At 37.8% G+C, this 13,285-nt stretch overlaps 2 protein-coding genes across 3 annotated transcripts; both read left to right on the top strand.

Annotated features, from left to right (window-relative positions):
- Window positions 1-207: 207 nt before the first annotated feature.
- Window positions 208-834, top strand: pigbos1 (PIGB opposite strand 1). The gene is made up of 2 exons (XM_086071150.1): window positions 208-364; window positions 517-834. The coding sequence occupies exon 2, from the start codon at window positions 568-570 to the stop codon at window positions 742-744; it is 177 nt and encodes a 58-aa protein (XP_085927276.1). The 5' UTR covers window positions 208-364; window positions 517-567; the 3' UTR covers window positions 745-834.
- Window positions 835-1,573: 739 nt separating this feature from the next.
- Window positions 1,574-13,085, top strand: rab27a (RAB27A, member RAS oncogene family). 2 transcript variants are annotated; one of them, XM_086071149.1, is made up of 7 exons: window positions 1,574-1,961; window positions 6,801-6,869; window positions 8,419-8,587; window positions 9,393-9,478; window positions 9,562-9,665; window positions 11,323-11,446; window positions 11,805-13,085. In XM_086071149.1, exons 3-7 carry the CDS (start codon window positions 8,435-8,437, stop codon window positions 11,998-12,000), a joined length of 663 nt encoding a protein of 220 aa, XP_085927275.1. In that variant the 5' UTR covers window positions 1,574-1,961; window positions 6,801-6,869; window positions 8,419-8,434; the 3' UTR covers window positions 12,001-13,085. The 2 variants fall into 2 exon arrangements, with proteins under 2 accessions (XP_085927275.1, XP_085927274.1); XM_086071148.1 differs by lacking the exon at window positions 6,801-6,869 and having other exon boundaries at window positions 1,580-1,961.
- Window positions 13,086-13,285: the final 200 nt, after the last annotated feature.

Raw genomic sequence — 13,285 nt, 5'->3', positions numbered from 1 at the left:
AACCTCTTCAGATCGGCAGACAGAAGAGCATCACCAGTGGATATGGCCAGGATAGGGTCAGGCTGACAAAAAAACGGTTATTGTGCGCTAAAAACATGCCTTTTGTGGCCAAAATTTCCTCTCGTGTGTTCATAATCGTGGCGTAATATTATGGGTTTCGATGACGAATTGCACCGTACAGGTCTGTCCAGCAGGGGTCGACATGTTAAACTTGTTGGAGTTTGTTCTTTATTCCAAAGCAGAGAATAAGCAAGCTTCATGCTAACATAGGACTCCTCAATGTCCTGGTTTTGAGCACGGTTGTGTTCCCCCCTATCCTATTGTCCCTTGATCCCTGCAGCCACACGCTTTGGAGGTTTTCTCGGTGAGTTAATATAGCCACGAAATTAAATTTTACAACATATCACTGTCAAGACAGCTCAAGAGTTATACTGGTTGCAATTAAGTTACCGTGCAACAAGAAGTCTCGCGATATCTGATGTGAAACCGTTTCATTAAATTCTTCCTTTTTTTCAGGATCACCTAGTGCCCTCAACACTGAAATTGTATATTGGCGGGGGGACAGTGATGCTTCGTAGAAAAATCCCCTTCACGCAGATGGCGTTTGCCACAGTGCTTGGAGTGGCTGGTGGTCTCTATATCTACAGACCATTTTATAACGACATGCCAAAGACCCCAACGATACCGAACCAGGAAGTGACACTAAAAGAGAACGGAAGTTCTGGAAAGAATTCAACTGGCTAAAGTACAGCAATTGACTAAACCAACCTAGTAATACACAGTTTTCAATATAATTTGGTTGTAAATTAATAAAATAAAAATATTCATTACGGCGTTGGTAGTGGTTGCCTCTGTGTTAGTCACTCGCACTGACAATAATTAAGATCCAAAGTAACATTGTGGTCATTATAACCAAATAAAAAACTACATGTAGCCAGTGTACATGTATGTTATACAGCAGCACTTGGCTCCCTCTAGTGTCATGCATTTTCAAATTAAAACAGTAACATGGGTTTGTTAGGTTTTCACCCCTCCCCAAAAAGTACATTTAACATTGTAAGCCAATGTAATATTACGCAAATTTAAAAGAAGAGCACACCACTCCATTTGTCAGGTTGACATTCACGTTATCCAGGACACAAGGGACCCACTTGTGGGGAAAGCCTCATTGAATAAACGGGGAGGAACCACATCTTTGGTAATTATTCATTTGGTCAACTAATTTTCCTAGGAAAGGCAACGAAACCGTTTCAAACTGCCTGACAGTAGAACAGGGAACAGCTGATGCACTCCCATGAAGGCTGTGACGTCACGTGCAAAAGGTCAATAGTTGGTGGATGTCATTATGCTCAAATCACATTCAAACTATTGTTAAATTAAGTTTTTGCCATTGCCCATGTGGTCACTTGTAATGTTTGATTAGTTTACATCCTTTGACAAAATCCTGGGGCCACGCCCGGATTTAGTGATTTGTGTTTGTGTTTCAAATTGTTTCTAGCTGTATTACTACTATAACTAGTATGTCTTACCGTTATTTCACTTATGTCGACTCAGTCTAATTGCTGGCGTTGCTCTTCTGCCATCTCAGTCAGTAACGCTTACTAGTAGTAGGCGTTTCGTCAGACCAACAGGTTGCCAAATAGCAAACTTTTGTACTACAACAGTGTTCCTCGGGCATGTTTAGAAACGTTTCCTTTAAGTGAGACGGTGATGAAATTGACAAGTCGCAGCCGGCGAGGAGGAGGAGGAGGAGCAGCTTTTTCTTTCTCAACTCACTAGCATTTTACTTTGCCAAATGAAATGGTCGCAGTTAACCAGCCTGCAACACCCCATGGCTTAGCGGTGACGCGATAGTTACATTCACGTCATTTACCATCAGAAGAGTCGGTCCCAATTTTTTTAAAATTTATTTATTTTGTTTAACTCAGTGAGCGTGTTTTTACTCTTCCACGCAACAAACGGTGAGTGAAGTCAGTCAACTATCAGGAAATGTCAGTAAGTAGCATCTGTTTGCAGCTAGCTTTAACATTTCCTTCTGGTGACTTGTAAACTTTCTCCACTACTCCATGACATTTCTGCACACTCGTAGTACAACTTTGGCATACTTTGCAGGACAGCTAATGTGCACTAGCTGGTTGACAGGCACTACTTGAGCTATTATGAAACCTTTTGTTCGAAAGCCAAACCATTTTAGCTGAATATCCTTTATCAAATTAATGCTGAATTATTTGATGCCCTTGATATCCATCTTTGAAAAAACAAGGGCACTCAAGACTGGGTCTTTTTCTTTCGTTAATTTTTTATTTTTTTTACTAGTAATGTTTTTTTGTTCTACTTACTGCCTTCCAGTAGTGTATGACATTTCACCTAATGTTGGTTATCAAGGACATCAAGTAATTGAGCATTTATTCAATCTAATGTACTAGTACACTCTTTTCCCTGAATAGTAGGACAGCTTGACATACCAGTAGAACTACTACTATATGTCATTAGTGAGGTACAACTGTGCTTTATTTGATATCTGCACACTACTATAACTTATGATGCCCTATATGTTAACTAGTTGAATTTGATGTTACTTAGTTTTTGCAGTTTTGCTGCCTTCCACTACTGAATGGCATTTTTACACACGAGTAGGGCAACTTTGGCATACACAAAATGATGCACTTGTTAACCACTGCATGCTACTAGCACTACTAGTAAAGCCTTAGTTGTTATGTAACTAGTTGTTTGAGCATTCATTTGTTATTCTTGATATGAAGGCAGAAAATGCCATTTTGAATTGCTACTGCCCCCTGTTGATGTAAAATGAAACTGCACACACCCTTCTTCACGTGCACAATGCGCACATGACGTCACATCCGCAGACATAGGGCGGGAAATTCAAATCCGAATCCAGTCTGAAAACTATTAGCCAGAAGCTTGCAGGAGTATCCAGTCTGAACCGCGAATGTGTTAATCTACTAAATAGATGTTTCAGTCATAAACGGTCAAATTAAAAGGCTATTGTAAAGATATTTTTGGCCAAATTGTTACAGAGATCAGCTTTAAAGTCTATGTACTAGTATGCTCCTCACAAGTTGGCCAACTTCTGCATACTAGTAGGACAATTCCATTGTACTATAGACAAAACTGTGCACTAGTTGACATCCTTTATGCTAATGGTACTACTCATGAAGTGCTACTAGTATAATTTTATATTGTCGCTAAGTAGTAGCAGTTGATAATGAGCGTACTAGTAGAGTAGATGGAGCTGAAGCGGGATATCAAGAATCTCAAATAAATGTGTAAAACGTCTTGCCATAGTGCAGCCACATGAGGACCAGCTGAGGGCCATTATGTGTTCTATTTGTTGCACTTAATTCACTTTAGTGTTATTTTGTTGTGTGTGCGTGTGACGAGCTGTAGTTGGTGCCGCTGCGTATTGTGCATATCCGGATTGCATCCTCTCAGCTGGAGTGTTGCCCAGGGTGGGTCCTTGTCGAAATGATTAAAGCCTTTTGTGGGCTGGCATTGTGCTTGAAAAATTGCAGGAAAATCCTCTAGATTTTCTCAGAAGATTTTCTCCATTTCAGTGGAACTACTTAGCCTGCACAGACTCAGGTCTGAATTGCACTTAAGCGTGGCAAGCTTCAATCCTTCATTAGGTGTACATGGAAAATCTCATGGTGGGTAATTGGGTATGGTGATTAAGGAATGAAATGTATCCAACCAGAGGAAAAAGGTTATGCAAATAAACTCGACATGAGCCTACAAAACAGTCTAAAATAGGTACACGCTCCTTATAGCGATGTTAAGCTAATTTTCTTGCTTTTTATATTATGTTCGATGGGAGCAACGCCACTGCCAACATGGCTGTCCCATTGGCGCGTGTTTTAGCCTACTTTATTGTAGCCTACTGTAAGTCTGTTTTAGGGTTGGGTAAAAAGTTCGGTTAAGTCGACCACATTATTGGTTGACACAAACATTTCTGCCTCGAAACAATAATAAATAGTTTTTAAAACCATACTTGTGGTACCCGGAACCAATGTTTGGCCAATTCCGTGTTTCTGCACGGATATTTGTTGCTGCGGATGCTCTTTTCCGTCAACAAATGTCCATTAAGATGAAGATGCCTTGGGTTTGGGAATGCCTTAATTTTGCAACACTGCTCCAAAGCCAATTGGCGAGCCATGGGAAGCCAACGGAATGATATGATGACCTCACACTAAGGAAGTGTATAGTGACTTGTATTTGACAATATGCTGTTTATTGTCACGAATAGTGTGCAGCAACTGCTAATTTAGTTTCATTTTGTCGTTTTGTTTCATATACTACATCTGTAGATTGTGACGGCGTACTTAATGAATTGTCTGCTCAATTGTCGAAGATCTTGCAAACAACATAGATAGTCGCGATGGATTCAGGTGTCACATGTCTATTTGTGAGCTCATTCACAGCAGAATGCAAGGCATTCCATAGTTTTATACAAGCAGTTGTATCGATATGTATTATCTGTAAAACAACCTTGTGCCGTTCCAGTTAATGATGCATGCTAGGACATGCCATGGAGAACCATGATTTGTATCATTCGTCACAGAATTTTACATAATATCAATTGTTAAAAGCAGCCACTGTGTTTAACATGGTCTCATTCAATGTTGGGCAACGTGGAGGGAAATGTGTGTTTTCTGTCAAAGATGTCTACTTAGTACTGCAGCATACCCGTGAACTGTCAAGGAAATAGGGTTACAACTTGCGCATGTGTTTGGGAGGGACAGGATAATGACAATGGCTATTACAACACAGTGTATATCATCAGTGGATATAAGGTCTACACACCCATGTTCAAATGCCACGCTTTCGGGGTATAAAAACAAGACTATGATAAATTGTTTGATAACTAAACATTTAAAATGCCTCTGGTTAATCTCAAATAATTCTACAAGGCTTTAACCCACTTAAAAAAAAAAAAAATATATATATATATATATATATATATATAAAATTAATTTTTTCCTGACACTGACATGTATTTGGAACTGTTCATAATTCCCCTTCACTTGAATTCCCCAAGGCTTGAGAGTCAAAAGAGCAAAAACTGAACATGCTAGAGTGACACAAATCAGCCTGACGTCTCAATAACTTGGTAGCAATGAGTCAACAATAATTTTTCTTAAGATTTTTTTTTAACAGGTTTGTGTGTGTTTCTTATATATAGGAGAGTAAGCGCACTAGATTTTCAAGTTCTGGCTGACGGGGGGGGAATTTCCCAACAACACGGAAAGTCATGCTTGCCTGTTTGCTTCCTATTCAGCTCTGTGGAAATATTGATAACATTAGGTTTTTATTTTTTTTTATTGCTGTGGTAGGTTTTGGGGTGTTCTGTTTGTCATATTAACCACTGATTATTGTTTTGTCTAGCTACCTACGGTACTTGACTGTTAGTTGGGGGTGGGGTGGGGGGGGGGGTATAATGACAGGAAACTGAGCTGGTCCTTATTGGAAGCATTCCAGCATTTAGTCAAATGAAGTTAAGTGAGTCTCTATTGTAATATAGTTACATTTTTACTTGCAGGACATAAACACTTGACTCATTTATTTCACTGTTATTTGAATTGCAGGCTCAAAAAGACAGAGTCTGTGCCACACGCTCTACAGATGAGAATTATTAGCAAGAAGTTAATAAACTTACAATAGCAATAATACAATTAATCTAATGTTCATTCCATTTCCTCCAACATAAACCGTATGAACATGGCAGACGTGCAGTGCGGAAAAAATCTTGTATTTTGCCACCAAAACAATAATTATCTCAGTTGTTCATTTTTACTTATGTTTGCGAACAGATTTTTTTTCTTCTTCCCAATTAAAATTGTAAAAATTTTACGCCACATGAGGTCTCTCGCTCTTTTTAAAAAAAAAAATATTTGTATTTTTTACATCACAAAAACATGGCTAATGAACTGGAGAGAGAAGACTTAACTCATTCACTGCTATTGACGTCAAACATTTATTTGAACTATTTCTATTAGTTTAACATTTTGTTCCCACTTTTGTTAACAAGAGTATGAAAACCTAGAATTTTTTTAATTGTACATTTAGAACAGATACAAAATTTGTGATTAATCGTGAGTTAACTAGTGAAGTCGTGATTAATTACAATTAAAATTTTCAATCGCATGACGCCCCTAATTTTTTATAATCTTTTTTTTTTAATCGCGTCAGGCAATTAACATTTTTAATTGTAATTAATCGCATGACTTCAATAGTAAAAACATGTTAAACTATTAGAAATAGTTAAAATAATTTGTTGTTGTCTATAGCCGTCAATGGCAGTGAATGAGTTAATATCCATTCAATTGTAATTAATTAATTTAAAATATTGGTCTTTCACAGCAGGTTCGGTAGACAGAGAAAAAAATATGTTTATTGTTATTCGGGCCAAATTGATTGTAGTGATTTACTTTTAAGAAGTATAGCGCTTTTGGGATCCAAGGCACTAATAAAAGATGACAAGCGCAACAGAATGTGGTTGAAATGTAACAAATAATAAACCGCTTGGAAAAGGCACAATTCATTCAGTTTTAGTGCAGTTTTGGTCCCCGTTTAAAGTACTGTACATTAATTATTAATGGCACTTAGAAACAATTGAATGGATATTAAATCATTAGATTAATACTAGGTAATTGATGGTAATCATCCAAGAAGATTAGAGTAATTCCTGAGCCTGAAAAGAAATATGATGCTTATGTGGGCAGTGTTACAACTGGTAAATGTGACAAAATAAACCATGCAGCTATTTTTTTTGTCTTTCTCAGAAAGTAGCCCTGGTGGTCTCAGCTCAAGGTCCAGGGACAAACATGCTAATGTTAGCTGTTAGCATCACTGTGAGTGAGTTCATCATGCATCTTGGTTACGCAAAAGGACCTTAATCCGCTTATGGCTCGACATGAAAGGATCGGGGGGGGGGGGGGGGGGGCACGGTAAAAGAATGTTAGGTTTGTTTGAATGCTTTTTTTGCACACTGGTCATATGACACCATGCACACGTTCTTTTGGCTGGAATTAGTTGACCATGTGAAGTGTATAAATGTGCCGTTTGCTAGATCAAATTAGTGCGCCACCGCCTGTGCAGTCTAATGGGGAAGTCAAGCCAACAATTTTGTTGACAATAACGTTGTCTGCGCCCACAGCAGTCTAAACATGATGTTCTGATTAACATTGCGTTTGCGGATTGTGAATTAAGCCGCAAAATGTACCCGTTTTTATTTTTATCCATGTTGGGGGCAGCCACACTTCCCCTGTTTTCTAAGTTTGGTCATGCGACATATGCAAGATGATCCGTGATTGGTCGTTAACTGAGCCATGTGCTTCTGATGTCATGACAGAAAGTGGCAAAATGGCCGCCGCCGGAGATCCATAAGCGGGTGGATTTTGCTGCTTAGTTCCACAAACACAATATTAATCACAATGCTGTGTTTAGACTTGTGGGGATGCATAGTAGTGTTAATTTCATCAAAACCAAACCAAAACTAAACAAAAATAATTTTGTCAACACACATTTTTCACCGGACTAGACTAAAACGCTCATTAATAAACATTAACTAGGGCTACATCAGTATGCATTTTCGTCGACTAATAAAGGCAAGACGTAAAATGTACTTAACTTAATAAAAACTGCACTAAAATCTATGGACATTTTAGTTTATGAACAAAAACGAGATGAAAATATGATTTTGTAAAATCTTGTCTCTGCTAATATGTCACTGTTACACAGTGACACGCCCTTTTTCAAATCTGCAGATAGCAAGTGCAACATGGGACAGACAGGAGGTAGTTTCACAGTGAAGAGTTAAAAAAAAAAAGACGAAGTTAATTATAGTTATAATTTAACATTAATATTAGCCACTTGTTGATATACTGTAATTGTGTGTCAAGTCAAACAAGATGAGAGAACATTTCATGTGAAATGGTTTTAGATCCGAAATGTTCAACATAATCTGCTGACTAAAACTAGACTAAAACGTTGACAGTTTTTGTAGACTAAAACGAGACAAATAAAATAATGTTTTCTTGGACTAAAATAAAGACCTAAAATGCTAGCTTTATAGTCGACTAAAAGTGGGCTAAATAAAAATGGGATGAGGTTGACTAACAATGATAAAAAGTATCAAGCGTGATTGAAACTGGACTAAAACAGAGACTACATTTAAAAACTTAAATAATAGTAAAATACATAATGCACGATGTTAAGTGGCTTGAGATAACTTCTGTTCTCCGTTGGTGCTACCGTATATAAATGAAACGGACTTACCTGTACATTTTTGGCCCCTTGTTGCAACCACAGTTTGCCGATGTTCCTGTTTCACTTTTAAAAGTGTTTTGTAAATTCCTCTAGCCATTACTATGTGACAAGATTTGTCTTTGTGTGTTGCAGAAATTCAGCTCTCACTATGTCTGATGGGGAATATGATTACCTCATCAAGTTCCTAGCCCTCGGCGACTCTGGTGTGGGAAAGACCAGTTTCCTCTACCAGTACACCGATGGCAAGTTCAACTCCAAGTTTATCACCACAGTGGGAATTGACTTCAGAGAAAAACGAGTGGTAAGCCGCTGCTTTTCTTTAGATGTGTTTCAAAAACAAAAAAAAAGGGCAAAATAATGCAGGATATTTCATTCAAACAAAGACCTTTAAAACATATTTACTTTTGTTTTATTGCTTCTCTTTTTGTTATCAGCTTCTGCTTTCGGACCATTTAAAGACCTCCACATTCACAATGCACAACAGAAATACATACATTTGTTAGAAAACCTTGAGTTTCCTGAAAGAAAAAAAATCATTATTTTCTACTGCATAACATACTACAAAACTCTGGCACAATGGTGGGCTATTGATTACAAATTTGATTTGTTAATGTGTGTAAGGTACACACTAAGTTGTTAAAAAAAAATACTTCATAAGATTTCAACCCCAAGTGAAATTCCTAAAATTGTTCAACTGTAAAATGGATATGTAACATGAGCATTTCATGTGTCTATCCATGTCAATTGGAGTGATGACTCACGATGTTTAATGGCCGGCGGCAACCTCCTTCCATAAGCAAACGCCTGACAGACCGACAACTTCCACAATGAATCACTTGTGTGTGTGTGTGTGTGATCAAATGTCCGTCATGTCCCGCCACAGTCTGTCCAAGGTGAAACATTATCGGACAAGTTTGGTAAAACCTTGAATGAAGTTCAACCACATTCATGGAAATCAAACAATATTGTGTTTGTCCTTCTTAAACTTAGTCCCCAGTGAAGTAAGTATTAAAAGAATGGGGCCTGGTTATGTAGTGACCTCTGTAGTGCACATGATTGTACCAACGCGAAATTGTGTTTTTAGGCGTAATGTGTGTTTTCAACAGACATACAATTCCACTGGTCCTGATGGCTCCTCAGGTCGAAGACAGAAGATCCACATGCAGCTGTGGGACACGGCAGGACAGGAGAGGTAGTCCAGCCTATATTTTGTATTTGTAACACTTTCTCAGTCTTATCAATCAACCGTGTCCCCCACCCCACTCTTCCCATCAGGTTTCGGAGTTTGACCACCGCTTTCTTTAGGGACGCGATGGGTTTCATTCTCTTGTTTGACCTCACCAGTGAGCAAAGTTTTCTCAACGTCCGAAACTGGATGAGTAGGTGCTTTTACGTCTATGATGTATTTTACCGTTGTGAATTTCTGTGGGAGTAATGAAGAAATTAATTGCTAGAGTGGAATTGCTGACATCACACAATTAGGAATTCAACTATAACTTAAGAGTTCAATGCCGACATCATTTTGTGGCTCCTTTGTAACACAATGATCAGGTGTATTACGGGGTGTTCCGAGAAGTGTAGTAGAAGAAGAATATACACAGCAAGTTACACAAAGTAACCCCACTTGCATTGAAAGCACTGCAGCAATTTCCCAACACTTTTTTTCTTTACATGATTTTGCTGTCCAAAAAACTGTTAAAAAGAACAAACATGAATATTGTATTTAACTCATTCACTCCCAGCCATTTCCACTGAAGGAACCCACTTTGCTCCCGGCTGTTTTACTGGATTTTGACTGATTTTGCAAGGCCCACAGAATATTGTGTCTATTGCTATATAATCATGGATCTACCAAAAGAAAGATTAGTGTCTCTTCTTTCATCAGGAACAAAACATATATTTGTATCTGTTTCCGTTTTGCAGCAATTAGCATTAGCTAAGTTTCATCATTATTCACAAATCTGTTGAAAACATTGGGGAGAAAAGAAATAGCTTTTTTGCAACATGGCCCTGGTTGATCGCTTGTACTCTGCTGTCACCCTATGGCCATTGTTTGTATTAAGTACCATTGCTTTAAGCAACCTCTTCAGGTCAGAGACTGCATCAAAGCTCTAGCATTAAAAAAAAATTTATTTAACTTATAAATATGTTTTTGGGACCATGGCAATATTTAAAATGGAATGTTTTTATACAGTTTGAGAGCAAATAAGTTAATAATGTTGAATATTTTGCAGTCCACCCTGTCCTCATGGGATAACTGCCCCATAAGAAACACTTTGATGTTTTCAGTGATGACCAGCATTGTTTTTCTCGCATGCAGGCTCAAGCAGTGGCTGAGTAAATATTTTCACTTTTGTCGTTCCCATCATACCACATGTACGTGGATGTTGTCAAGCTTAACATGTCCAATCTGTCATAGTGAACTATCAATTGATATGGAGAAAAAAAAAGAAAATTTCAAAATGTATTTGTTAAATAGTACCCAGCTAGCTTGCTAACTGAATTGCTAAATTAAGGTCCACCATGTGCTTGTAAAATGCTGATGTTGGCAAAAATGTCCACACTGTCATTGTACACCCTGTCAGCAAACTGTGCCGTCTGATTGCAGTATAAGGCAGTATGCATTTCGAGCATCATAACATTTTTGTAATATATTGAAAATTAAATGCAGTATCTAATTCCATAGAAAAATCTGAGATTTTTTTGGGGAAGTCTCATTGAACCACATGCTGACATCACAATTGTTACAAACTCATTGACAATGAATGAAATTCTGTGATGTCAACAGATCGAATTTAATATTTCCAATTGTTATGGAAATGTAAACCAATTATAGGTTGTCATGTAAAACAAATATTACATTTTGGTTCCCATCTCTCAGGAAAAAATCAGCTTGTATTGAAAATGCAAGTGGATGTCTGGATACATTTTATTTCTGTTGTTGGATATTCCTTTCACATTTACAAAGTTGGTGTTAGGCTGCATCCTGTACCGTATTTGAAAAAGTCACTTAAAAGTAAGTACTGTTTCTTTCAGGCCAGTTACAGGTTCACGCCTACTGTGAGAATCCAGATGTGATTCTGTGTGGCAACAAATGCGACCTGGCCGACCAGAGAGCCGTGAGTGAGGAAGAAGCCCGAGAGCTGGCAGATAAGTATGGGTAGGTGTCACCCGCCCACTAAGCCTCTTCCTGAAATGTTTGTCAAGGAGGCAGTGGCCAACTTGTTTGTCCAAGTCGATGAGAAGACTAAATTGGCCCTCCTGGAAAAGTCAATATTTGTCCACATGTGTAAAGTATCTTGCTCTGGCTCACCTTTGCCAAAAGACAAATAGACCAATGGATGAGAGCTGCGTGCAGAGTTTTCAAAGGCTTCTTGAGAAGATTAGTGAAGTTATCTAAGGGCAGTGGCATGTATTGTAAAGAAATACAGTTTTGTGTGTATTTTTTTAAATGCATCTCCTGATCATTGTTCATGTTAATCCAACTTTAACATTCCTTGTTTTGCTACCTGACAAAGGGTCCCTTACTTTGAGACGAGTGCGGCGAACGGGCAGAACGTCAACCATGCCGTGGACGTGCTGCTTGACCTCATCATGAAGCGGATGGAACGATGCGTGGACAAGTCATGGATCCCGGACGGCACCTTCCGAACCAACGGTCACAACAACGCAGACTTGACAGAGGCCTCTGAAAGGAGCAAGTGTGCATGTTAAGAGTGCGGAAGATTCATTTAAATACACCGGGCCTGCATAAAATACGACATAGTGGATTCTTTTTCAGTTAAAATATGCAAATGTATTTTTCCGGCGTGCAGTACTGTATGTCACTTATTTGCCTTTAAAGAAAAAGATGGACATTTGTTATTTTCTTACTTGGGGTAGTGGATAATATTTATTTTCCATAATGCTGAAAGGTCCAACCGTGACCGTGAAGCTAAACGTCTTTCAGGTATACACACCATAATCCAGCAAAGTGAGTTGCCATAAATGAGCAATTCAAATCCCTGTAGTTCCTGTTTATAAACTTCTAGGAAGGCTTGCTCTGCTGAATGTCACCATAATGCTGCACTTAAAATCTTACTCTGATCCTTCAATATTCATTAGATGGTCAGTTTATATTGAATGTCAACACTTGTGCCAAGTTGTTTACTCCTCAGCACAGACACTTATGTTTCCAATTCAATTAGCTAATTTCTGTTGTTGAACAGACGAAGATGACATTAGAGCATCTATTAGACTTTGCTAGCCATATATGTGCAATAACAAATAGGTTGTGGAATTGAATTGTTCCACATCATGGCTGTCCATACAAATAAGAAATGATTAATTCCTGTAGGTAGTAATACAGAAATACTGTATATGTCAAAAGAAGATTTATATTTTTGTGTATTGATCGTTAAATACGTGCCTTTCAATATGCCTAACATTCTGCTCTTTTTTTCTTTTTTTTTTATAGAAAATTATTTTTGCAGACCCTTTTTAAAGATGTTTTTGCTCTTCCATTTGAGAAGTAAAGCAACACAGCTACATAGTTTGCATTTCAAATGATCCATTCAGATGTGTATTGACCACACGTGTGTAGTTATGCTTATTGTATATAATTTTATGAATTATATTTACACTTACTGTTTTGAAAAGATAAATCATTTATTTTTGAATGTGTCAAAGTAAGGACATGCATGGTTGGTCTAAAAAGATTTGTATTGCTCCTACTGATTTAAATAAAGTTTGCCTTATACTTGAGAAAATGTAAAATGGTCAAATATGTATCATTCAAGTCATTTTTAATAAAATGAACATGAGGGGGAAAAAAGGAATGTCTTACTTAATTAGTGAAATATTAAAACTATATTTTTAAGTGACTTCTGAATTCAGAAACCATAATGATTACACATTCAAATGTGTTTTTTCTGTCCTACTTGAACATCAGAATGAGAATCCATATGCGTTCAACGGGCTTGTGTAGTTCTCCTATGTACCTATAGGGGCATCTTTTTTT

This window comes from Leptonotus elevatus, chromosome 3 (assembly GCF_054856555.1).
Source record: "Leptonotus elevatus isolate MCC_2025b chromosome 3, RoL_Lele_1.0, whole genome shotgun sequence".
In the NCBI taxonomy this organism is placed as follows: domain Eukaryota; kingdom Metazoa; phylum Chordata; class Actinopteri; order Syngnathiformes; family Syngnathidae; genus Leptonotus; species Leptonotus elevatus.
This window is presented reverse-complemented; position numbering and strand designations above follow the sequence as displayed.

What these genes read in the sequence shown, in the direction of transcription:
- pigbos1 (XM_086071150.1), top strand. Translation starts at nt 568, where the DNA reads ATGCTTCGTAGAAAAATCCCCTTCACGCAGATGGCGTTTGCCACAGTG.
- rab27a (XM_086071149.1), top strand. Translation starts at nt 8,435, where the DNA reads ATGTCTGATGGGGAATATGATTACCTCATCAAGTTCCTAGCCCTCGGC. An exon ending in GACACGGCAGGACAGGAGAG is followed by an intron (nt 9,479 to 9,561) that starts GTAGTCCAGCCT and finishes TCTTCCCATCAG; the next exon opens with GTTTCGGAGTTTGACCACCG. An exon ending in GAGCTGGCAGATAAGTATGG is followed by an intron (nt 11,447 to 11,804) that starts GTAGGTGTCACC and finishes TACCTGACAAAG; the next exon opens with GGTCCCTTACTTTGAGACGA.